This window comes from Hyaloscypha bicolor (assembly GCF_002865645.1).
Source record: "Hyaloscypha bicolor E unplaced genomic scaffold K444scaffold_182, whole genome shotgun sequence".
Lineage (NCBI taxonomy): Eukaryota > Fungi > Ascomycota > Leotiomycetes > Helotiales > Hyaloscyphaceae > Hyaloscypha > Hyaloscypha bicolor.
Window position 1 is genome coordinate 6,226,171 of NW_020194684.1, and position 21,670 is coordinate 6,247,840.

General features: G+C 48.4%; 6 protein-coding genes across 6 annotated transcripts; all 6 read right to left on the minus strand.

Moving 5' to 3' along the window:
• Positions 1–1,760: 1,760 nt before the first annotated feature.
• Positions 1,761–3,563, minus strand: K444DRAFT_257818 (uncharacterized protein). The gene is made up of 3 exons (XM_024871374.1): positions 3,414–3,563; positions 2,283–3,363; positions 1,761–2,224 (listed from the first exon to the last, which is right to left on the minus strand). The coding sequence occupies exons 1-3, from the start codon at positions 3,429–3,431 to the stop codon at positions 1,839–1,841; spliced, it is 1,485 nt and encodes a 494-aa protein (XP_024729184.1). The 5' UTR covers positions 3,432–3,563; the 3' UTR covers positions 1,761–1,838.
• A 973-nt stretch (positions 3,564–4,536) lies between these two features.
• On the minus strand, positions 4,537–5,565 carry K444DRAFT_603102 (uncharacterized protein; the record flags this gene model as incomplete). Its single annotated transcript, XM_024878758.1, has 3 exons — positions 4,537–5,084; positions 5,172–5,369; positions 5,418–5,565. The coding sequence occupies 3 exons, from the start codon at positions 5,563–5,565 to the stop codon at positions 4,828–4,830; spliced, it is 603 nt and encodes a 200-aa protein (XP_024729185.1). The 3' UTR covers positions 4,537–4,827.
• A 3,558-nt stretch (positions 5,566–9,123) lies between these two features.
• On the minus strand, positions 9,124–11,249 carry K444DRAFT_621414 (acetyl-CoA synthetase-like protein). The gene is made up of 3 exons (XM_024881903.1): positions 10,823–11,249; positions 10,133–10,767; positions 9,124–10,084 (listed from the first exon to the last, which is right to left on the minus strand). The coding sequence occupies exons 1-3, from the start codon at positions 10,920–10,922 to the stop codon at positions 9,158–9,160; spliced, it is 1,662 nt and encodes a 553-aa protein (XP_024729186.1). The 5' UTR covers positions 10,923–11,249; the 3' UTR covers positions 9,124–9,157.
• Positions 11,250–12,259: 1,010 nt separating this feature from the next.
• On the minus strand, positions 12,260–13,749 carry K444DRAFT_544463 (uncharacterized protein; the record flags this gene model as incomplete). The annotated part of the gene is made up of 5 exons (XM_024876052.1): positions 12,260–12,411; positions 12,479–13,047; positions 13,207–13,350; positions 13,402–13,499; positions 13,549–13,749. The coding sequence occupies 5 exons, from the start codon at positions 13,747–13,749 to the stop codon at positions 12,260–12,262; spliced, it is 1,164 nt and encodes a 387-aa protein (XP_024729187.1).
• A 2,405-nt stretch (positions 13,750–16,154) lies between these two features.
• On the minus strand, positions 16,155–19,196 carry K444DRAFT_648105 (uncharacterized protein; the record flags this gene model as incomplete). The annotated part of the gene is made up of 4 exons (XM_024885426.1): positions 16,155–16,805; positions 16,861–17,358; positions 17,461–18,946; positions 19,135–19,196. The coding sequence occupies 4 exons, from the start codon at positions 19,194–19,196 to the stop codon at positions 16,155–16,157; spliced, it is 2,697 nt and encodes an 898-aa protein (XP_024729188.1).
• Positions 19,197–19,517: 321 nt separating this feature from the next.
• Positions 19,518–21,553, minus strand: K444DRAFT_575354 (uncharacterized protein). Its single transcript, XM_024877473.1, has 3 exons — positions 21,463–21,553; positions 19,754–21,414; positions 19,518–19,705 (listed from the first exon to the last, which is right to left on the minus strand). Exons 1-3 carry the CDS (start codon positions 21,518–21,520, stop codon positions 19,568–19,570), a joined length of 1,857 nt encoding a protein of 618 aa, XP_024729189.1. The 5' UTR covers positions 21,521–21,553; the 3' UTR covers positions 19,518–19,567.
• Between the last annotated feature and the right edge of the window lie 117 nt (positions 21,554–21,670).

Below are 21,670 nucleotides of genomic sequence, written 5' to 3' on the forward strand. Positions count from 1 at the left end.
TGCAATGGAGAATTCGATTCCCTTCTGGCCCCATTTCCCCGCTCCTAAGGAGGTCAGTTTTTGTAATTTTATCCTGAAATAAGACTTTCTTTTTGGGCTACATTTCAGCCCCTGGCGCGCGCATATAAGGCGGGCAAGAAGCACGTTCTTCCCTTGCCCTCACAGCCCGCTTAAGAAGTATATCCTCACTTTTAATGTCCACGTGCGGGTCGGCACGCGACTTTTACTTGCCTGTGCGTGTGAATACGCTCCGCGCGTAACGTGGATACAGTTCTATAGGCAGTGTGTCAAAGGATTAATCACGTTAATCAAATTAATCGATTAATTAATTGATTAATGTGATTAGATTATGATTAACGTGATTCAGACTTTTTTTGATTAGATTAGATTAATTAATCTTGATTAATCTGATTAATGCTTGATTAATCACGTGACACCGGAGTTTCTTGACTTTTTTTACTTTTACTTATTAATTATTAAATAACCTTATAACTAACTAATAATATTATAATAAAAAAATCTAAATTAAGCTAATAACTAACTAATTACTCCTTTTCTATAATAATAAACTGATTATTTGTGAGGGGCGCACTTGATGGCATATGGACGGGTGTCAGATATCGTGGATCTAGTTTCCTATTTTGGGTAAAGCTTGCATGAGATCGCATTTCCTAATTAAGTAAAGGGCTTCGCACGCTTGGCTAAGCACTAGGGAATATATAGGGAGACGCTTCTAGCTTTGGAAAGGGGCATCAATTAGTCTTTTGTTGGAATCAACTCTTGGAAATCAGTTACACTTGCAAGCGTCACTCTAAAGCTTACTTACCTTGACTACTTGTGCATCCCCTGCTATTGTGTGCCTCACAGCTTGGTAAGCTGCGGCCGTAGCCCTAATGCGGTAAAGCGCGCTCCCGATGCGGCTAGCGCTATCACGTGTATAGTCACGTGCTACATTAATCAAATTAATCAATTAATAATCGATTAATCTGATTAGATTATGATTAGAATATGATTAATGGTAAATTTCCTTGATTAGATTAGATTAATGCCCATTAATCTAATCTAATCTAATCATTTGACACACTGTCTATAGGTAAATATATCTTTGCACGTGAATAGAGCCTTGCACGTGAATATAGCTTTATATTGCAATATGCTTAATAAATGAAGGAATTAAAAGAGATAAAGCGCATTTAGTGGATACCTAAATAGGATGCGACGATACTCGGGATAAGGGGGGAGGATGGCTATAGTACTCGTGAAAAGAGATCGCTAAAGCCCTCTCACACCGGACCCTAGAGGCGATCCAGGTGCACTTCTACGAGCCGAGCAGGTGTTGGTGAAGCTGATGAATCAGGTGGCCAATAGCAGAAGAGACGGCGAGGATAGTGGGAACATGGTCAAGAAGAATATTCTCCTGGGGGAGCCGGCTTCTCCTAGCCGGGGGACCGAATTCTGGCACTGCTACATATCCCTAGATCGTTATCCCAGTCTGCCCAACGCAAAATGCAAAATTTTCACAGGCAAGGGCGTTTTCCGCGTCGTTTTACGTCTCGTAATGTGCTTTATATTCCCTGCGCATCTTTCCTTTCCTATTTTCTTAGCGTCCCCTCACCCGTCTTCTTATTTTCAGCTTTTATTCTGCAGAAACACAATTCGCGTTACACACGTAATCTGCATATTACACCATTCTATCACATTCACAATAACAATTTTGAATGAAATCGCGAAAATGCAAAAATTATTAAAAACTACAATTTTGGACGCTGTCTATTTGGCCTGATTTCCCATTGTAACCCCGTAAAGTCCCACCGTTACTCCATCCCGATCTATAAATCTTAAATGAACCTTGCCGACCAAGTTCCCTGCGCCAAAGAGCTCTCTACAATTTGCCCATTAACGTACCGATAAAAATTGACCTGGTCCAGCCAAGCTACAGACGTGATTTCCTCTGCCACAGAGGCACTCGGGATCCAGGTAAGATCATGTGTAGGCGCCTCAGCCCACCCTGGAGTTGACACCCCAGAGGTGGAATTTTGCGCAACGCCATCTCGGTTGGATCTTGGGAAGGCTGTGCTCGAGGCATTCGTGCCGGCGAATTCGTAGATGAACTTATCCGTGCCAGTGAAGTAGGCCCGCAGGACGTCGCTTGCGGGTTGCCAGGATAATGTGAGGGCCGTAAGGGGGTCCCAGTCCGGAGTTGAGAGAAACGTTACCGGCGCGGCTTCATGAATCTTAGCTTGTACTTCCAAGATGGGGGCAATGATCTTGTTATGACTTACGACTCCACCAGGTGTTGCCCTCCCATTGCACATTGACAAGCACCTGGGTCGACGAATCCACGTACAATACGTCAATGTCACCCCCAGTGCCGATTGAGGCTGCTGCAATACTACTCCCAGCAAGAGCTTTGCCCGAGATAGTTTGCCCGCGATCCCATGTTCCATCCCCGGGGCTCGTGAGTTGAACGATGTAATGATCTGTGTTGTGATAGAAGACACGATAACCTTGGCTTGGGCCGACGTATACAGCGGCGAGAGATGTGTCCGAGGATAAGGAATAAGTGGCAAATTTCGTGATGGCTTCGTTAGACACTCTTGTGCATGCCGTAGATACGCAGGTGAAGTTGGCTAGAATAATGGCTGCGTTTTTAACGTAGAAGAGATTGAGGTAGACATTTCCATCGTTTCCCAACATACTGGTGGCTGCCATTGGAGAATCTGACTCCGGGGTGATAGAAAGGTTCAGGCTCTGTTCCGCACCCCAACCCGCGCTGCCAGTGTTGAACCTAAGACCGAGCTTGCTAGTAGTCCTGTTCGTATAGCAGAGTTGCATATTCCAATCTGTATTGTTTTCGCCCGCAAAGACACCTGAGACTGTGATTGCAGGTAATCTAGCAATGCTTTTGCTTTTTAACCTCAAGCCGATGACAACTCCGACTACAATAGCAACAGTGATAACCAAGAACATAACAGCGATAACAAAGAAGAATATTGGACGTGGTAAGCCGAAACATTTGCGACGAGCTGGTGGGAGTGGGGGCGGAGGCTTCTGAAGATCGTGTAGGTTGATGCTGGCCTGGGACAGAGTCTCATCGTTCCTGGAACTTGGCGGCCAGTGTTGTAGGTAGATGCTGACCTGGGACAGAGCTTCGTTGTCCCTGGGACTCGCTGGCCGGTTCTGTCCAAAGTAAGGAGGTAAATCTGGCTGGGTTTCCACTGGCGTGGGATATCTCTCCTCATCCCCCATTACATATTCTGAAGGACTCGTTGATGATACACTGCTTGATGTTGTGTTATATTCATACGACGGCGGGTGAAACTGATCGCGTTCTCGTGCCAGTACAAACTTGTCATCGCCGGGCTATGATGTTAGCTAGAGCTGCTAGTATGAAGGAAGATCTGTGTATATACCGAGAAAGAATTTGGCATCTTCTTTGGGAGTTTGTGGTTGCGTTTATTTTGGGGAAAGTGTTCTTGAATTCGTGCATCCGACCCGATGAGTTATATGGTAAAGACTGTTCATCTACAAAGCCAAGGCCAAGAACGAATGTATACCGCCGAATTGATAGGTGCTGCGACAATCAACAAATTATAACGATTGAAATGACATAAGTAGAGAAGGAAAGCTTCTAGAAGGAAGGAACGAAGAAATATTCTAGCGAGAAACCACTATCGATTACTCGGTGGCGAGGACACCAGGGATATGCTGTCGGAACAAAAGTCAAAAGGGGGGAGGGTGACATGCCGGTAACGCTCAGATGCCTGGTGAAACAGTGGTTGCTCGGTCCGCGAGACAAGGAACATAGCCGAAAATTTCAAGAACACCGCCTTCCCTAACACCAGCTGCATTCATTAATCTACTATTCACTGAATCATTCTAAATTTCCACGGTCAGTAATGGTATCTGTTCAACGCCTCTAATCTTTCATACAGACTCTCATCGACTCTCCAAGGAAATGCTCCCTACTTAGATATTAATCCATCCGAGGTAGAGACTTCCACCACCCAGGGTTGCGGAGAACTTAGATAGAACCCGAGACAATACCGTCTGTTTTAATTTCAGGGTGCCTGAGCTAACCCTAACTGTGTTGTTGAAATTCATGCCATTGTGTAAATGTCCAAATAGAGTTTCTCGTCGGTCAACCAAAGAAAACTTTAATTTAAAAATAACGATAGATCACGTGTCTGACCCCCTTTCCGCTTTGACGGCGAGAGAGAACCCCTTTAGCCAGGGATACTCGCAGGCATTTCCGCACCCGGTTCGGGCTAGCGTACGTAGTGGTAGTACAAGTCGGCCCCAGCAAAGCGAGGAATTGCCGACGAGTATCCCTAATTCAGCCGTCTTCAGAGCGCATGAAATGTTCCTGGTTGTGTCCATCCGCACACTCCGCCACGCCACGCTTAGTAATGCGCGAAATATCCCTTCTACTTCTTACTGATTGGCCACTCGAGTTACGATGATTCAACGTGACGGGGATCCAAACCAATGAATTGCGACTTACTTTGAATCCTGACATCGAAGAGAATACGACCTTTGCCGCTTTGTCCTACGGCGCGGCAAATCCGTGCTATGAGAATTTCAAGAAAACAGGGCAAGCCAAGAAGACGGAGAGCTCAAATTGCTAATTTTTCTATGTGGTTTTAACGACAGATACATTGCGAAAGATCAAACACACCCCCAAAACAAATAGCCAAGATCTTTTAAACATCATTTTCCAACCCGTAACGACAGTCATTTCCGTCCCGTTTCCCCACGCCATGACTAAGAAGGCCAATCATTCGTTAAGAACACCTCAAGTCAATCTGTCAACCAAACTTGGGCCGCTCAGAAGAGCTTACAGGTGTTAGACGTGAAGGTGTAGGCCACGCAAGCTGGGTTGCCCTGGCATGCAGCGAGACAGGCAGCCAAACTCGTCGCTGCAGGAGTGGAAATAGGATTTGGGTTTCCAGCTGGGATAGCATTCATCGGGTTGGCGTGAGTCCCTTGGTTTGCAGTTGCTCCGCCGTTGTTGGTTCCGCCGTTGTTAGCTCCGTTCTGTGTTGTGCCCCCGTTATTGTTACCAGTCGCACCACCTTGAGCTCCTCCATTACCACCCTGTTGCTGTCTTCGTTGGTGCTGATTGCCTTGAGAACCTCCGTTGGCGGCTCCACCTCCATTGGCGAGTCCACCGGGGTTGGCAGCAGTAGGAACGACGGATGGTATGCTAGAACAGCCAATATCGTACGCGACCATATTGGTCTGGGGAGGAATGGAAGCGGCTGCAACGGAAAAGAGCATGCATTTGTCGACGCTATTAACGAGACCGAAAAGGAAGGACAAGCAACTTGGGTTGCCCTTGCATTGAGTGGCGCAGTCGGCTGCGGTGGCTAAAGGCTGTTAATGTAAAGTTTGGTAGAAAGGGAGGGAAAGCTTACTAATGCCAGCGGGCTGAGAAAGAGGACTCTGGGCGACATTCCCTCCGGGGGCTGCCCCGCAAACTTGACGAGTGTAGAGAGGGCCTGCTAAAGCATTCGAAAAAATAGCCGAGACGGCGAGGAGAGTGGCGGCAAATGAGGAGTGCATTTTGATATTGGTTGCGGAAGAGGTCTACTTGGGGAAAAAAGTAGTGTAGGAATGGCCTTTTAGATAATGATGTAATAAGTGAAATTTGGTGCTGAATCTGCAAGCCGTGGATACAAGATTGTAGAAAATGATTGGTAGAAGTGATTGATAAAGTGACTGGTGGAAACGGTGAATGGAAACGATGAATGGAAATGATGAATGTAAGAGATGAATGGAAGTGATGAGGGTGAGGAGTGAATTTCGTTGGGTGGCTCTCCCTTCCTTTAATACTTTTCCCAAGCCGATTCTTACTCCTATTTTCAGATGCAATGAAAAATGTTCTCGAAGGTATTCCCCAAGCTTCTGGGATTACGTGGATGTTTCATTGAAACACGCCTCATAGAAACGTACGAGCAAATAGCGAGAGTCTGAGGGGGAATGAATAGAAGTGGATCAGCTGAAGCTAGGACCATTGGGATTTACAATTGCGACAATGTTCGCAAATACGTACCGTCTGAACTGATATTGACATACGAGCGAAGAAACACTTTCGTAGGCCTCAGGGATTATTTCCAATGCCGTGATGACGATCATACTCGGTTACCAAAATATAATCGCCAAGAGAAATCGGCACCGTCCGAAAGTAAACTGGCAATACCGAAGATGCAGGCGAGCTCATTGTCACCATTACGCCTCTACCTCCTCAAGCTTCGTGATGAAATCTTCCTGGGTTGAGAGACAGATATGACTCAAGTACTAGCTACAAGTGGATGCGAACAGCTTCACGATTCACTAGGTGCCGCTCTGATTCCCCAAGAGGTGATATTTTTGGTCTGAGAAGTGTGAAGCTCGTACGCGTCCGTCCCAAGTTACAAGGTCACTCAAACACGAACATTTAGAAGCATACATTGAAGATTCAAAACAGCCCTATAGAATGCTCGCGTATTGAAGCGGAATAACAATAAACTCTGGGGAATTATTAACGAATCTGTAGATACTTCCTCGTCAAATGCCGAGCAGCTCGGTCCCGAAAGTAGAGCATATCCTGACTGAAATCCGCATGACGAGCCAACATGACAGAAGATACCCTGCATTACTTAATTCCACACCCGTGATTGCTCCGGCGCAAACCCAGATCAATTTCGTTTTTATCCTCCCCGCAATTACCTAAACTAAATACCAGACCAGTCTCAGGACCTAGCAGGGAAGTGTCATTGTAGAAGAGGCAACTAAGCTTAAAAGGTAAGTCCCCAGATTGGGCCAGAGCTGTCACATCCTTGTCGGCCCTATTTTGGTTTCAGGACTCGCTTCAGCCTCGCTGAACTCGGATGTCGCATCGAAACAGTCGTCATCAAACATTCACGAGCCACTCGTGACTCCGTTGCCTCGTGTTTGCTTCGCCCCGTTTCTCGGTCCTAGTTCCATTCCAAGCGAAGCTGGGGCGGTGCAGTTTTATGACGCTGGATCCCACCCCCTTTTTAGGAAGACAGATGGTTCGTGCGCTTTAATCGCAGCAGGTTAGAGTACCACTTTGTCCTATTCTAGACTTGGAGTCCGGCAAATGGAAGGAGGGACTGAACAAACCTTTGGCTTGGCGAAGCATATTGTGTTTCGACATCGTAACGTCCAAAATAGAATATTGACGGAAACTGTTTGAAGAATTGAGACGGATCAACTATTATTCGTTCACGATCAACGATCTCAAGTGAATATGACCCCCAGCATTATGATTTCAATTTCTCTCATAGACGGCGACACATTTATTATTACTATTTGGTGAAGACTTGATACTTGTGCGAATATTCCTCCGTAATTCGCCTCCTTGAACTTCTCCCAAAAAAAAGTGAGCACAGCCTACCTCAGCCATTTTTTGCGCTGATACTTGCCGCTTGTGTGATATGTACCGGAAGTTGAGCTCTCCAACAAGGCTCTTTCAGCAATCTAGAGGCAGCCCGGACAGCATACAATGCCCCTCATTCGACCGCTCGAGATGAACTAGAGTCAAAGCCTGCTTTATGATCAGGGCAGTGATTTAGTGCAAGTGGGAAACCACAAGTTACTAGACAGGATGTCGTAAATGTTTTCAAGAGAGCTCATCGCCGTATTTTCCAAGGTTATCCAAATCACTCGGGCCGCTTCGAGAAGGTACAGTACCCTCAAATTTGACGAATCCCTTTACCAGCGGATACATAACTGAGGTCCACGATATCTGATCGCTCCATTTCTGCTCTCAAAGTTAGCCTCTCTTGGTCTGCACATCATGATGGCTCTCAAACTTGCCGGCTTAAGCTTCGTTTGATGTCTTCTCTCGCGAACGAGGTGTAGCACCATCATGCGTGCCCGTCTTTGAGGTACGCCCCAGGACACAATATCAGACTCTAGTTGCGCAGGAGGCTGCTCGTGTATCCACCGTCCGGTCCATGTCACTTGTGTCAAAGTGAGCTTGTCGACTTCGACTCCGTGGTCTTTATGCCATGTTTTGATCCACTCGCGAACATGCTGTGTCGATGCTTCGCAGTCTGGAAGCCGTGGTTCTGTAAGAGGGTGAACGGCCTCCGCTTTCGGTGTATTCGGCGCGCTCATCTTGATTTGAGTTGTAAGATCGTCGGCAGACTCGTGGTAAGGTAGAAGACGGAGGCTGAACGGGAGGGAGCATCACTTGCATCTTGCGTAAGATAGAGAGATTTTGAAAGGTTCTTGGACGGACACATGAAATTCAAAGAGGCGGAAAGTCGATTCACCCTTTACCTTTGAATAAATTTTGTGAGGGAGGATCTAGGCAAGCAAAAAATATATATGGAGAGATAGAGATACCAAAAAGGTTACAATCACGCAACAAGGCCGAGTTCTAAATGCATAAAAACAAGAACAGCCGCACTCTTCTCTTCTCTTCTGACATGAGGGGAACAAACAAAAGCTCGGAGGTCAAAAACAGCAAAACTCTGCTACCAAGCCCGCAGGGTTGGCAGTGAGCGAAACACAGCATGGCCTGGTTTTTTTCGACCTTGTAAAGGAGATCGAGCGACTAACTTAACAGTTCCTTCAGCTCTGAACCCTGCCACTAATGGCGGAGCTCCAACTCGGTCCTCCCACTCAGAGTGCAACCATCACAGAGCGCAACCATCGAAGTTAAGGCAGGGGGGATACAACAAGATCCTGGATTCATAGCCCATCCTCCCACCTCATCTTCGGGGCTCTGAGGACTTTTCTAGGAGTCCATGGATGCTACGTGCTCTGGATTGCCGCCCTCCAAGAAATTGAATATTGCTTTGCTGATTCATAGCAGCTCTCGTGATGCAAAGGTGTTAGCGTGTGTTAGGATAAGAACTTGCAGTAGTCGAGTCTTGACAGGCAGCGCCGCACGTGAGATACACGCGAAGCTTGACGTGCAACAGGAAGGACTCGACTTTGAGCGGAAAGCATCGGCATTCCAGAGCCTTTGGGACAACAAGTTTGACGGACCCTCGACATGATAACTTCACATCGAAACGAAGTTGGAGCGCTGTCAACGAAGCCCACTCGCATTGTGTAATTTGGTCTCATTTCTAAACCCTGATTCGTATCTAAAATTATCTACACTATCCAGATCCTTTCTCAAATTTTAAACATAGATCTACAACTTGGCCTTCGCGCCCTTCTTCTCCTCCATCGCCATCTCCTTCAACACCCTCCTCAAAATCTTCCCACTCACACTCTTCGGCACCGCATCCACGAACCTGACTCCTCCCCTAAGTCTCTTATGACTCGCCACCTTCTGCCCCAACCACTCTACGATCCGCTTCTCTGTCTCCTTGCCTCCTTTCACTCCCTTCTTAGGAACGACGTACGCCCTTGGAACCTCAGTAGCCTGCTCGTGGTCCTCGATTCCGATAACGGCTACGTCGTTAATGTCAGGATGCGAGATAAGAATCCCCTCAAGCTCGGCGGGCGGGACTTGGAAGCCCTTGTATTTTATCAACTCTTTCACGCGGTCGGTGATGTAAAAATTTCCTTCTTTGTCCTGGTGGCCGACATCTCCAGTTTTGAAATACCCATCTTCCGTTAAAGCGTTCTTCGTGCCTTCGGGGTTGTTGAGATATCCGAGGAAGATGTTCGGCCCTTTGAGCCAGAGCTCGCCTGTTTCGCCGGCCGGGACCTCTTTTTCTTCGGGAGACATGTACTTCGCTGTCTGATTCGGGAGCAAGCGACCAACTGAGCCGATATAAGTTCGCCAGGTTTCCCAGGGTTGGGTGTGTGTTGTGGGTGAGGTTTCAGAAAGCCCGTAGCCTTGCTTGATGGGAATCTTGAGGCGGTTGTAGACTGTTTCCACAAGTTCCTTTGTCAAAGGGGCGGCGCCGGAGTTCATCATGCGGATAGAGGAGAGGTCGTATTTTGAGACGATGGGGTTCTTTCCCAGTTGGAGGATGACGGGAGGAACCACGTAGGCAAACGTTATGCTGTGGGTTTGGATGTGTTCGCAGAATTTTGCGAGATCGAATTTGGACATGCATATTAAGGTGAGGCCTGCGTGCATGGCTTGGTGGATGAGGCACGTGAGGCCCTGTACATGTGTTAGTCTCAGTTTCAGGAATAGGGAGGGGGGAATTACGTAGATGTGGAAGAATGGTAGGAACGCAAGTAGTTTGTCCCCTTCGTTGTTAATCCCTCCTTTCCAGCTAAGATTCTTTCCCTCGCCAGTTACCAGCATTGACACGTTCGAAACAATGTTGGTATGCGACAACATAACCCCTTTCGGGTGCCCTGTAGTCCCAGAGCTGTAAACCAGAAACGCAAGGTCTCTCGAGGGATTGATCTTCGTCTTGCGATATCGAGATGTACCGGCCAGATTACGGACGTGGCTGAAATGCTTGAATTTCATCGTCTCGTCTCTCTCATCGCCCATCAAGATTATTCGATCCTCATCGATGCCCACTTTCTTGCAAGCTTCAATCGCAGACTTCAGGAACGGCTTTTGTGTTACCAAACCCTTGGCCCCAGAGTCTTTGAGCTGGAAGGCTAGCTCATCAGCCGTGTAACCTGGGTTCGCTGGGGACAAGATCCCTCCTGCCCATTGTGTCCCCCATATTATGGCTGGTGTATCGATACAGTTCGGCGAGTATATGGCCAGCACATCCCCTTTCTTCCATTCCCAGACGGATTTCAGGCCTGTGCCAAAGTCGAGTGCGGTGCTGCGGACTTGAGCGTAGGTGTAGGAGCGGTTGGTATCGGCGTCGACGTAAATCACTGTGTATTCCTCAGTCAGCTCAATTCTCGGGAGGCAAGGGAGTGCAATTGGTACCTTTGTAGTCCGGATATGCTCTATCCTTCCGCTCAAACAGGAAGGTCCAGAGGTCAACATCTGGGATGGCCAGCTTCGGGTATGTTGACTCGGTAGGCATGTTGCTAAGTCAGGAACGATGCGAAGTTGATGGCAACGATGAGGAGGAAGATCCAGATGCTGAACTCGGGCACCCACTCGACGTATTGGGGGAGATAGAATGCGAAGAGGGAGGAGAGAAAGATGCCGAAGGCAATGTCGACGGCTTTGCCGGTGCTGAGAGGCATTGCGGCCGAGTAATGTGGTGTTTCGACGCGGCTGTAGCTAGGCGCGTAGCTGGTTCGCTGGATTCTCCACAGTCGTCACTCTGTCACTGAGATGCCGAAAAGATGGGGGAGGACGGCAGCCGAGCCGAGGCACTGTCGGTTCTGGGGTAAGAGGTCACGTGTTGAAGGGTTCGAAAGTTGTTTGCCAAACACCTGAAGGTGAAGCAATGGATGGTGTGTTTGTATGGATGGAAATGAGATCGATTGGATGTTGGCGGATGTTGGGGTTAATGAAGCATTCAGGATAAAACTTGTAGCGTTACGAGATTGCCCCTGAACTTGCCCCGCCTCGCGATGGACAGAAAAAGCGGCACTAAATTTTTCAACGTCCCGAGTCAAGCGGGACAATGCAAACGGTTCCTCTCTTAATGTACACATAGGCTATTGTACATTTAAAGTCTACTCCCTTCGGGTATTCTCGGGTACTCTAGAATATCAGTTCCTGCCCCTCTGGAGCTCAAATGAATGTCCATACTTGATTCATACCTACTTCCCTCCTTGCAAGCATGCGATGGTTAACTGGTTCGATGACGAAAGCAATTTTCTGACTGTGGAACTGAATATCTCTTCGTAGCTCCTCAAACCCACCAAAGCGTTCCAGGGTTCGCGCCACGGCCTTGTCAGCTATACCGATTCGTTCTTATTTATCGTATATACGTATTCCGGGGTTGAGCAGCCTTTCTACGTTCTTGCTGATTGCTGCGTTTTCAAGCCGAGCGAAGGGAGTCCGTATAGTTTCAAGTTTGGCAGGATTGAGTGGTGGATTGTTTTGACTTTGAGGATGAGTGCGGTGTTGTGGGGTGTGGTTTGGTGGGGTGGGTTGGAGTGGGTAGAGAGGAGGAGAGGCACGAATTTGGTTGTCAGTCGAAGAGCGTTAGTGGTGTAGGGTAGGAGGGATTCAGAGCACTATGTGTAGAAGGGGAAGATTGTTTGTCATGAGTGGCATACGAGGGTTTTGCTCCGAGGCCGGATCCTGAGGGCCATGAACTGGACGAATTTGCTCCGCGATGAGGCAAGAACAGCAATTACAATTGACAGCTTGGACGTAATCATATCAGATTTTTCACAGAGATGATTAAGTGTACAGGATACCGCCTTTTCCCTGCCGAGCTTTCCTCCTCAGCGCACCTACCTATAATATCGCCAAAGCATTCGGCGGGCTGGCAATACCCGACTTGATGTTCAGATTCTGAATCGTCAGAAAGAACGTTGATCGATTCAGAGCATGCAGCTCCTCAGCCAGTGTCTCGAGGTCCAGAAACTCGACAATACTTTGGCCCCAACCTGTCTTTCATTAGCCCCTTTCTCTCTCTCCTCATCTCTTTCTATCAAGAAGGGTACCCAAACTCACCTCCAATAAAAACCTGATGCATGCTCCTCGGCACGCCTCCAATCGTCTTATCAAAGGGCAAGCTCTCAAAAGCAGGATTGTCCGCACCCACAAGCGCGAGCTTCTTCTCCCAAAGCCAAGCCAGCAAATCATCACTGCAATTCATCCCGACGGATCCGAGGTTTGGGTCCCAGGGCAGGATTTCTTGCGAGTAGGAGGTGAGGTTCAGGTATTGCTTAGTCCAGCCTGTGCGGACGAGGAGAATGTCGCCTGGCTTTGACCAGTTTTGGGGGAGGCCTTGCCAGGAGGCTATGGCGTCGAGGTGCGTGCTGTTTATGCCGAAGCCCTGGAGATGGTTAGTTGAGTTGAGGGCAGGGAGAGGGGAGGGACGCACGGCGAAAGCGGAGTAGGAGATATTCTTGACCTCAGCCCAGCCTGCGAAGTCAAGGAGAACGCCACGGCCTGCAATGCCCTTTTGGGCTGCTTGTTGGATTCCGAGTACTTCTGTTGGTGAGGGCCCTACAACTTGATCGAAGTTCTGTACGCACGTGGGTGAGAAATTGTCCATTGAGATACACAGCGATGACTTACTTCAATCAAATTGTTGTACCACCTTGATTTGTTTAGTTTGATTATCTGATAAGAGGAGGAATTCAAGACTCACTGATATGTACTTGTATTGCTATCCGTCGAATATGGACTTCCGATTCATCAGCCAAGCCTCACATGTTTTGTAGATCAAAACTCACAAATGGCGAAGTCCATCATACTGAGTGCTAACCTGGGTATTCAACACCACAACATCATCCGTATACCCCGAACCCGGTTGGAAAACATGATTGAGCGGTTTGCGATTCGGGTTAATTGGTGTAACGAAAGCGTTGAGGTCCATGCTTCAACGATCATGAGCTATTCATCCTCAAATCTTGTTCATATATTCTTACTTCAGATTGATTGCTCTCCCGAGTTTGATCTCATCTCCAGCGGCAAGGATAGTTGCATTGGTGATGTGATTCAATGCCCCTTGGACATCATCCGCTCCCTGCCGACCTTCAGTAATGCTCAGGTTGAGATTTGAAGATTGAACGAACCCATACTCCCCAAGCGGCTTTCGTCGGGTAGGAGGCATCAAGCGGTAATTGATCATAAGAGGGCCAGTTTGCGTAGACATTGCCAACATCGAATTGACGTGAGACGACAATCCTTGGCTTGATTGGTGAAGAGTGGGGATGCGCTGTGACCAGCGGTTGAAAACTGACAAGTGCCAGGAGCTTGATAGCTTGTGACTTCATTGTGATGGCAATCACTCAAATTTCAAGAACACAAATTTGAGCTGGATGTTTGAGGAAGTTGAGAGTTCAAAACAGAGACAGAGAGAAAAACCAGTAGGAATGGGTACTTGGGGCTTGGAAATATATATCATCATATCCCCACTTACATGCTTTGCTCACCGTTTTCTTGGCCAAGATCCAAGCCAATGGAAACGGGTAAAGGATTTGCCACGATGAGGTCTAGATGCTGGATTTAGTCTGATGCGGGGTAGAAAGGTGGGGTGAAAGGCGGAGCCGCGAACGATCTAGGACATAGGACGAACTAGTTTTTTGGGGGGGGTCCTAGTAGGCTAGAAATTTGGCAGCCGCATGATGCAAGGAACCTCGTAAGTATATTTCCGATAGTTGAAAGAGGGGAGGAGGGGAATCCGAAGGTGAGATCATGTTCATATGATTAGTAAGACAAATGTCCACAGTGACTTGGGACATTTAGCCCTGTTAGGAAGTCAAATCACCACATCGAATAATTCACGATCAGCGTCATAGACAAATCACCATATCGAACCATTCACAATCAGCGTCATAGACACAAAGGTGGGAAGCAAGCCGAGGATTTATTCCAGGTCCGCGCATATACCTCTGTGTGAGAAATCTACCCATCTCTCTCCAGCCAACACGAACCCTCCTAAGCGATCCCCAGACCCCCCGTTGACACTACTATACTATATATATAGAAGCAAGCCGAGCAAACATTCCAGATCCGTCCAACCGGGTATGGCCCTCCCAGCCGAATTTGACCCTCCTATTTCCGCCTCGGGCTCCCAATTGACAAAAGATTCCCACCATCCAAACCCTTGCACCCCCCTCCGCCAAAACACAACGCAAAAAACAACGCAACGAGCCCTGGGCTGGTCATCAGGATGAAGCTGCTCGCCTACCCTCTCTTCCAACCATGCTCACGAATTCTCCAGCACTTGGTCCGTGTGTACAAAAAGAAGTAAAAAAGCAAATGGGGATAGTAAAAGCATTACATGACTATATGCGATATCGCAAGAGGCGCTGGGACACCCTGGTATCAAAAACGACGACTAAAGAAATCTTAACATTCCTCAATGGAAAGGGCCGTGCTTGGCGAGGGAACCACAGTTCGATACCAGCTTCACAGTTCGTGTGCAACTATGGTTCAGCCAGAAGTGTGGAGCGCTGGCCAAGCAGTGACCCGAGTTGTGCCACTATCCGTCAGGCCGTAGGTGCACGTGGTATTCTGTAGCAGAGCAGGAGAGGATGAGAGAGATTGAGATGTCGTTGGTGAAAGGTTCTATCGCTCAACTGCGGCATGACAGTGGCGTACGTAGAGAGACTTTCAACCGTTGATCGACGCCCATGCTGATGGAGCGATGTGAGCTCCGGACAATCCAATGCTTCGGTGCTGCAAGTCGTTAATGATGACCCGCGCAGCGCGTAGAGGTGTACTTACAACCTGCGCCCACCCGAAGCTGCCTTCAGCCCATAGATTGAAAGCGATCCTGACGGATTGAGGTCACTGCTTTCTGTTAGCATTCGAATTCTGCCCTCAAGCCTTTGAGAACGTACAAGGACAGACTCAAGATCCTCGCTATCAAATGATCTCTCTCAAACCATCTCTCGAACAGATACCCAGTATTCCTACCGTCGCCGTTCTCAAACGGTGGCTGAATCTCGTCTGCTCACGAGAGTTCGGGGCAAAAGCAAGCCTGTAGATCCGCTCATCTACATATAACCAGTTGCCCCTCTTGCCTTGTCCTTATTCCCTTCAGCTCTTGGAAAAGTGGTGCAGGCGTTGAAGAGTGTTTGAGCACTCCTAGGAAGACGTGACCATCCCAACCCGCCGCAGTCCGAAGCTGCGTTCCTTCCTGAATGTTCTGGACTGCCCTTGAGAACAGCTCCAAAAATCCCCCTCGGCCGAGTCCGAGTTGCTGGCTCCGGAGCAAAGTCACGGCTTGCCAGACCATGCTTACTATCACGCTTATCTCCTTCAGAAGGGATTCCAAACAGGTGGTACCGCCGGCCCCAGGACCAGTCAAGTGTGCTAAAAGGTTGCCCAGATGAACACCGTTGACCGGTACCGCCGACGTCCGGGTGCACAAGCAACCTTGCGCACCGTTCTTATTCCACTTAACCTCATTCTAGGAACAGGACAAATCCAGGGCCTTTTACAGTCCTGCCCAGGACAAACGAAGCCTTTTACCGTCGCTGCTCAGGACAAAGCGATTGTTCTCGCCACTGTGCATCTGGAGCGGATAGAACGTGAAGTTTCCTGCGAAAAGAATCGCGAGTATTTTTGTACTTCTCGGGTATCTCTCTTGCTCTTCGTAATGTCGTAAATCACCGCTACTGTTTGTTGGTGTATTCGTCAATAATTCGTGACTCGTCGTAGTGAGATTCATTCAGCCAAAAAATTCTCCAGCAACTAGGGTTTCCCATGGCTTTCCAGTCTCCCAAACTCGTTCCATCAAAGTACGGGCTTTGTGAACTTGGGTCATTCCAAATCGTTCCACACCTTTGATACGTTCCAGGATATCCGACCTCCGTTTCTGGTCCTCGGTGTCGCATCCAGCAGTGAACATCGGGAAGAGTAAGCAGGCTTCAGCACTACTTCCTCGCCGGACTTTGTAAAGAGCGCCGAAGATTTCGAGAACCGCCTTTTGCACATCTGGATGGGTTGAAGGCTTTCCTAGAATTCGTCGGTGGAGATGAACAAGGCCAGCCCAATGAAAGGCTTCATTGGTTGCAGCCATCTCGAGGCTGTCCCACTGGTATGCACCTTCTCCCGTCGATTGCATGTGAGTACAGGGTTTGGCAGGATGAAGTCGTGACTCTGAAAGGTCTGCCTCGAGTTTCTCTGCCCGAGTGATAGTGTCTTCTGAGGGTTTCCAATCAGGTCGAATCTCGAGATCAGCTCCAATTCTGTAACCGTCGCAAACTCTGGACAGCTCTGCAATCTTGGCAAGGATTCGGACGCATCTGCTAGTGAAGCCCAGGATGCAATCGATCTGATAATCATTCTCCTCGTCGATCTCATAGTCCATTATCCAGGCCTTGACGAAGTTAGATTGGATATGAAATGGGCAGGTAGTACGAGGGATGACTTACCGATGATGACGAATTTGCTTGACCTCCACTCAAACTTCCAAGGACATCAAGATATGCAAACCAACTCCACAGGAATGATGACACTTTATCACCTCGGGACGAGCTTTGCACTCGCTGAGGACCACCTCTCGCAGCAATCATCTGTCGAGCTGTGTCGAGGTGTTTCTGCCATGGGACTTCAACTCCAAAGGCTTTCGGCGAGATGATTTCAAGAGATGCAAGCATAATTGCGGTAGCAAGATTTGAGTTCGTGATAATCTGATTTGGATCGTCAAGAGCTCTTCGCAGATTGGGGAAAATATCCTGAACCCATAGCGCGATTCGAGTGGCAGGCTCAGGCTGCCGGAGGAGACGTGCCCTGTGCGACGCGGAGTATGCGAGAAGAAGATTCAGAAGATTGTCATCCTGAACGGCCATCTGAGGGAGGATGCTCCTGAAAGGATTTGAAGAGCAGTTGTGTGGGATAAGGCACCCAGCCGTATGGTTCAAAAAATGATGCTGGAAGCGTTAGTCTTGCCCTAATGACATAGTTTGACCGCTCACAAAGTACTAAAACCCGAATTAGCAAAACTCAGGTTGTCAAGAAAGGACACTACTTACTAGTAGATTCATCGGGTTCTCAAGAAGTTTGCCAGGCAATGGCTCCAGCGCTTTAGGAATGGAAATAGCAACTGGCTTGTCATAGTAGCCGCCGTTATCAAATGCGGTATTGTTCGTCTCCATACCAAATCCAAACTCCACCGGAATTAGCTCACCATCTTCGTCAAGGACGAGTTCGAGGTGGTCTCTCAAAGCTACTGGTGACACTCCCGTGACTGCGTTCATGTCATCGTTCTTGCCAATGTCGAGATCTTTAATTCCTCGGTCAATGCCCCATGTAGTTGTCTCCTGATAGACATCTTGATACAATACAGACCAATCCTGCACCTCCGGGTTGCTTCTTGGGGCATGATTCCGATCATTATTGTGCGGCATACCAGGTGGCCCAGAAAGGAGCGAACTGACAGATAGCCTGCGCAAATCTGGAGAATCTTGGGCCCCATGTGGTGATGTTTTAGCCGAATAAGGCTTGGTGTATCCATCATCACTGAGACTTGAAGCCGGTGTGAGGGGTGTGCCAACAGAGCTTGCAGGAACAGGCATGGCAAGAGAAGAGGTTTGGGATTCGACATTATAGGACGTAAGGGATGCCATGCTAGGGGGTGGCATTCTCGTATCATAGGGAGAATTGGCATCTTGGCCAGTATAATAACGTACACGCTTCAAAGGTCTGTCGTCGGCTGCCATCTCAGGTGCCAAAACCTCGCCGTCATCCTTACCATTTCCATAAAACGGTGGGGTTAGACCAGGGCTACCAATGTTTGGCAAAGTGATACTTCGGGACAAAGTGGTTGTGTTAGGGCTTCCAAAACCCGAGTCGGTTGGAGAGAGAGACTCCTCCGGAGCTTGAGTGTGCCGGAGCCGGGCGAGTGGAGGTAGTTGGGCTGATAGGGGAGTATCAGGAGTACTAGGAGTCAACGAACGGTATCTCTCATAGCTTTGCGCATGTTGGAGATCCGGGCGGCCATAAACACTACCAAAATCTTGCTGTTCATACATCAATATCGGCTGAAGGCTAGGCCTCATCAAGGCCGGATCGACGTTCATTGAAGGTTGTTGTTCATACTGCAAGGACGGTTCTGGTAAAGTCCCTGCGTAGGAAACATCAGGCGGATGTCTTCCGTAGTCCTCCATCCTCATTCCAACCTGTGGGAGCCGGCCATACTGCGAAGAAGACTCTTGCAAGGCCGCAGAATAGGCAACATCAGGCGGGAGCGGGTGGTATTCTTCTGTTTTTATCATTGACGGTTGGCTTGTATATGACCTGGGTGGGACCAGCATGTTCGGTGTTGGTGTAGTTGTTGAGTCTCTGCTACTCGGGCGACTCGTTCCTGAAGTGACCATCACATCCCCGAATTCGGGTTTCTTCTTCACTCTGCCCCCCCAATTTAGCCTTATATTATAGTCGCAGGTCTCGCCTTGCTTCTGGCAGTTCACACATGATGGCTTTGCCTCGTCGCATTTTATCTTTCGAGTTTTGCAGGGCCTATATCTTATTGTTAGGATGCCATGGAAGAATAGATTTTTGGATAAATGGCACATAGGTAATTCGACAAAATAGAAGATTAGGAACGAAACTGTGAAGATGGGAGTAATGCTTCACCGAGCCCAATTCAGGCCCCCATCCAGCCCAAGGCACCAGCTCCACCAGAACAAAAGGAATCTGCTACCTACCAACAACCAGCACGACTCCTCCGCTTTGGCTCAGGAGCACCGGGTTTCTTCGGCCGCGGCATGGCAGCATCTGCTGATTCCTCTTTCCCGTCTGCCGTCCGTCTTCACAGTGTGGCGGAAATGCGGAAGGGCACAGCCTCGTGCTTACTTGACCGGCTGATGATGAGCAGGGTCTGCATAGACATTTTCAGGTGGGGTCTCTCCTGCATTTGGGACAATGCGGGTTCCGAAGGAATTGTGGGAGTCGAGAGAGAAGGAAGAGGATGGGCGGGGCTTGAAGCTGGAAGGGCTTTGGCTTGAGGAGGCTCCACTCGGGCTTGACATTTGGCGATTGCGATAAGCGCCTGGGAATTTAGGACGCAATAATAGCAAACCGAAGTTTTCCCGAATGAAAAGAGGCATCATTCATAAATTGTGTTTTTGAATGTTTACATTACATGATCTCTATATTGAGAATCTTGATATCCTCCTCTAGCTTCTCCTTGTACACCTTCGCATTCTCAATTTTGTGGATTATATCCAACCCCTGAATAGCTCTTCCGAAAATCGTGTGTTTATTGTCAAGCCAAGCCTGCACGGGATTAGCAGATGTCAATAAGTGTATGATGTGAGAACTTACTGTCTTATCTGTCGTTATAAAGAACTGGCTTCCATTCGTGTTGGGGCCTGCATTGGCCATGCTAACTGTGTATGGCTTGTCATGCTTGAGGGTACTGAATTCATCCTCGAATTCCTTTCCCCAGATACTCTCTCCGCCTGTCCCGTCTCCAAGTGGGTCTCCACATTGAATCATGAATTTTCGGATAACTCTGTGGAAAATGGTGTTGTTGTAGTACCCCTGTTTTGAATGCACAACGAAGTTTTCCACAGCTTTCGGAGCAGCGTCTGGGAAAAGACGGATGTGGATATCCCCATAAGTAGTGTGGATAATGGCAGCTGTTCCAGTCTCAGCTGCTTTGGCCTCAACAGCCTTTTTCGCATGAGGATTCGTGGGCTTCTCATTCTGGACATCTCGCTCGGATTTCGAGATGTTCTCATCATTGGTAAACATATAAAACCGTACTTTACCAACTCCAGTCGTAAAGAGAATTGGATCTCGTGCTTCCGATTCTTGAAGAAGTGGGTTATTCGAGGCTGCCATAGCAACAGTCGTGATCCCTTTCTTTTGCGGTTGTCCTTGGTACATAGCAATGCTGAGAGGTCTGAAATTCTCATCCTTTCCATACACCTTGACCACCCGGTTCGTGTAGGTGTTCAACACCTTGGTTCCCAGCATCGATCCATAAATGATGAAATGTCCAGTTTCATCGAAGATGACATTGACCTTATTTCGGAAGGCTGGATTGTCAAGCTCTCGCTCTACTCCAAGCCGACGTCCAAACTCAAGGTCTTCGAGTTTTTGAAGAGCTGTACCAGCTTGCTGCATCTCTTCTATCGTCTGTAGTGACTCGTCGTAAGTCCTGTAGAGTTTTCCTGTTGGGAAATTAAACACCCGTATTTTCCGGTCCGGGAAGGAAAATGTCGCAAATTGTGATCCCGAAGGAGAAATCGTCAGCGAGGCGGGGGTCGATTTCGCCTTCTTGAACTCGAAGAGATCCGTAGAGCTCTTGTATTCGAAGACGTTGTTCGGTTTCTCGTAGCTTCCTGGGCGCCAATACTCGATCATCCCATTCTCGTCCGCTGAAATGACACAGTCGTATGCATCATTGAAAGCCATTAACGATACCACGCTTCTATGAAGCCCTGAAATCGTATGTATTGGCTCCTGGTTCTCTCCTCTCCCATCATATATCCTAATCGTATGGTTGACTTCGTCCGAGACCGCAAGCAAAGGTAGGGAAGCCCCACGCTTGTGTATCCAACACACGCATTTTGGAGTGAACTCCACAGTCAACATAGACAGCAGATCAAAAGTCATAACATCGAAAATCTTGATGCTCTTGTCCGCTCCAGCTGTGGCAAAGCTCCTCCCGTCCGCGCTCACAGACACACTCTTGATCTCCCCATTATGCGCCCTAAACTCCTTAACGAATTCAATTCCTTCCGCACCTTTCTTCCAGAACTTGACAACGCCGTCCACGGAGCTGGTAATTAGGAAGTCGGTCAGGGGTGTCATGGTCACGAAAGCCAGCTGCTCTTTATGCATCAAGGATTTCGAGTAGCGCGCCGAAGTTGGAAGGGCTGAAATATAGAGCTTTTCGTAGGGAAGCTTGCGACGCTTCTTCTTGGGTGCATCAGTAGAGGGGAGCTGTGGTCCCATGTCGTCGTCCGAAGAGGAGTCTGTTTTAAACATCAGGTGAGTCCTTGAGGGATTGGGATCTGGCTTACTGTCGTCGTCCGATCGACTCCTCTTCTTGGATTGTGTTTCTGAATCATCTCCTGTCATCTCTAGGTTGGTGATCTGTGTTGAGAAATGACATGCAACGAGAACAATGAACTTCATGTAAGGCTGAGAAAGGCAAATTATTTTGCAGCACCAAATGCGGCCTAGCGCGCGGCTGACATTGAAGAGAACAACACCACCGCTTCAAGGCTC

Coding starts and splice junctions, on each gene's coding strand:
- K444DRAFT_257818 (XM_024871374.1), bottom strand. Junction 2,225..2,282: donor GGGCAACACCTGGTGGAGTC/GTAAGTCATAAC, acceptor AGATTCATGAAG/CCGCGCCGGTAACGTTTCTC.
- K444DRAFT_621414 (XM_024881903.1), bottom strand. CDS start 10,922: ATGCCTACCGAGTCAACATACCCGAAGCTGGCCATCCCAGATGTTGAC. Junction 10,768..10,822: donor AGCATATCCGGACTACAAAG/GTACCAATTGCA, acceptor AGGAATACACAG/TGATTTACGTCGACGCCGAT. Junction 10,085..10,132: donor TACCATTCTTCCACATCTAC/GTAATTCCCCCC, acceptor ACACATGTACAG/GGCCTCACGTGCCTCATCCA.
- K444DRAFT_575354 (XM_024877473.1), bottom strand. CDS start 21,520: ATGACAGGAGATGATTCAGAAACACAATCCAAGAAGAGGAGTCGATCG. Junction 21,415..21,462: donor GAGTCGATCGGACGACGACA/GTAAGCCAGATC, acceptor TGTTTAAAACAG/ACTCCTCTTCGGACGACGAC. Junction 19,706..19,753: donor TTATAACGACAGATAAGACA/GTAAGTTCTCAC, acceptor AATCCCGTGCAG/GCTTGGCTTGACAATAAACA.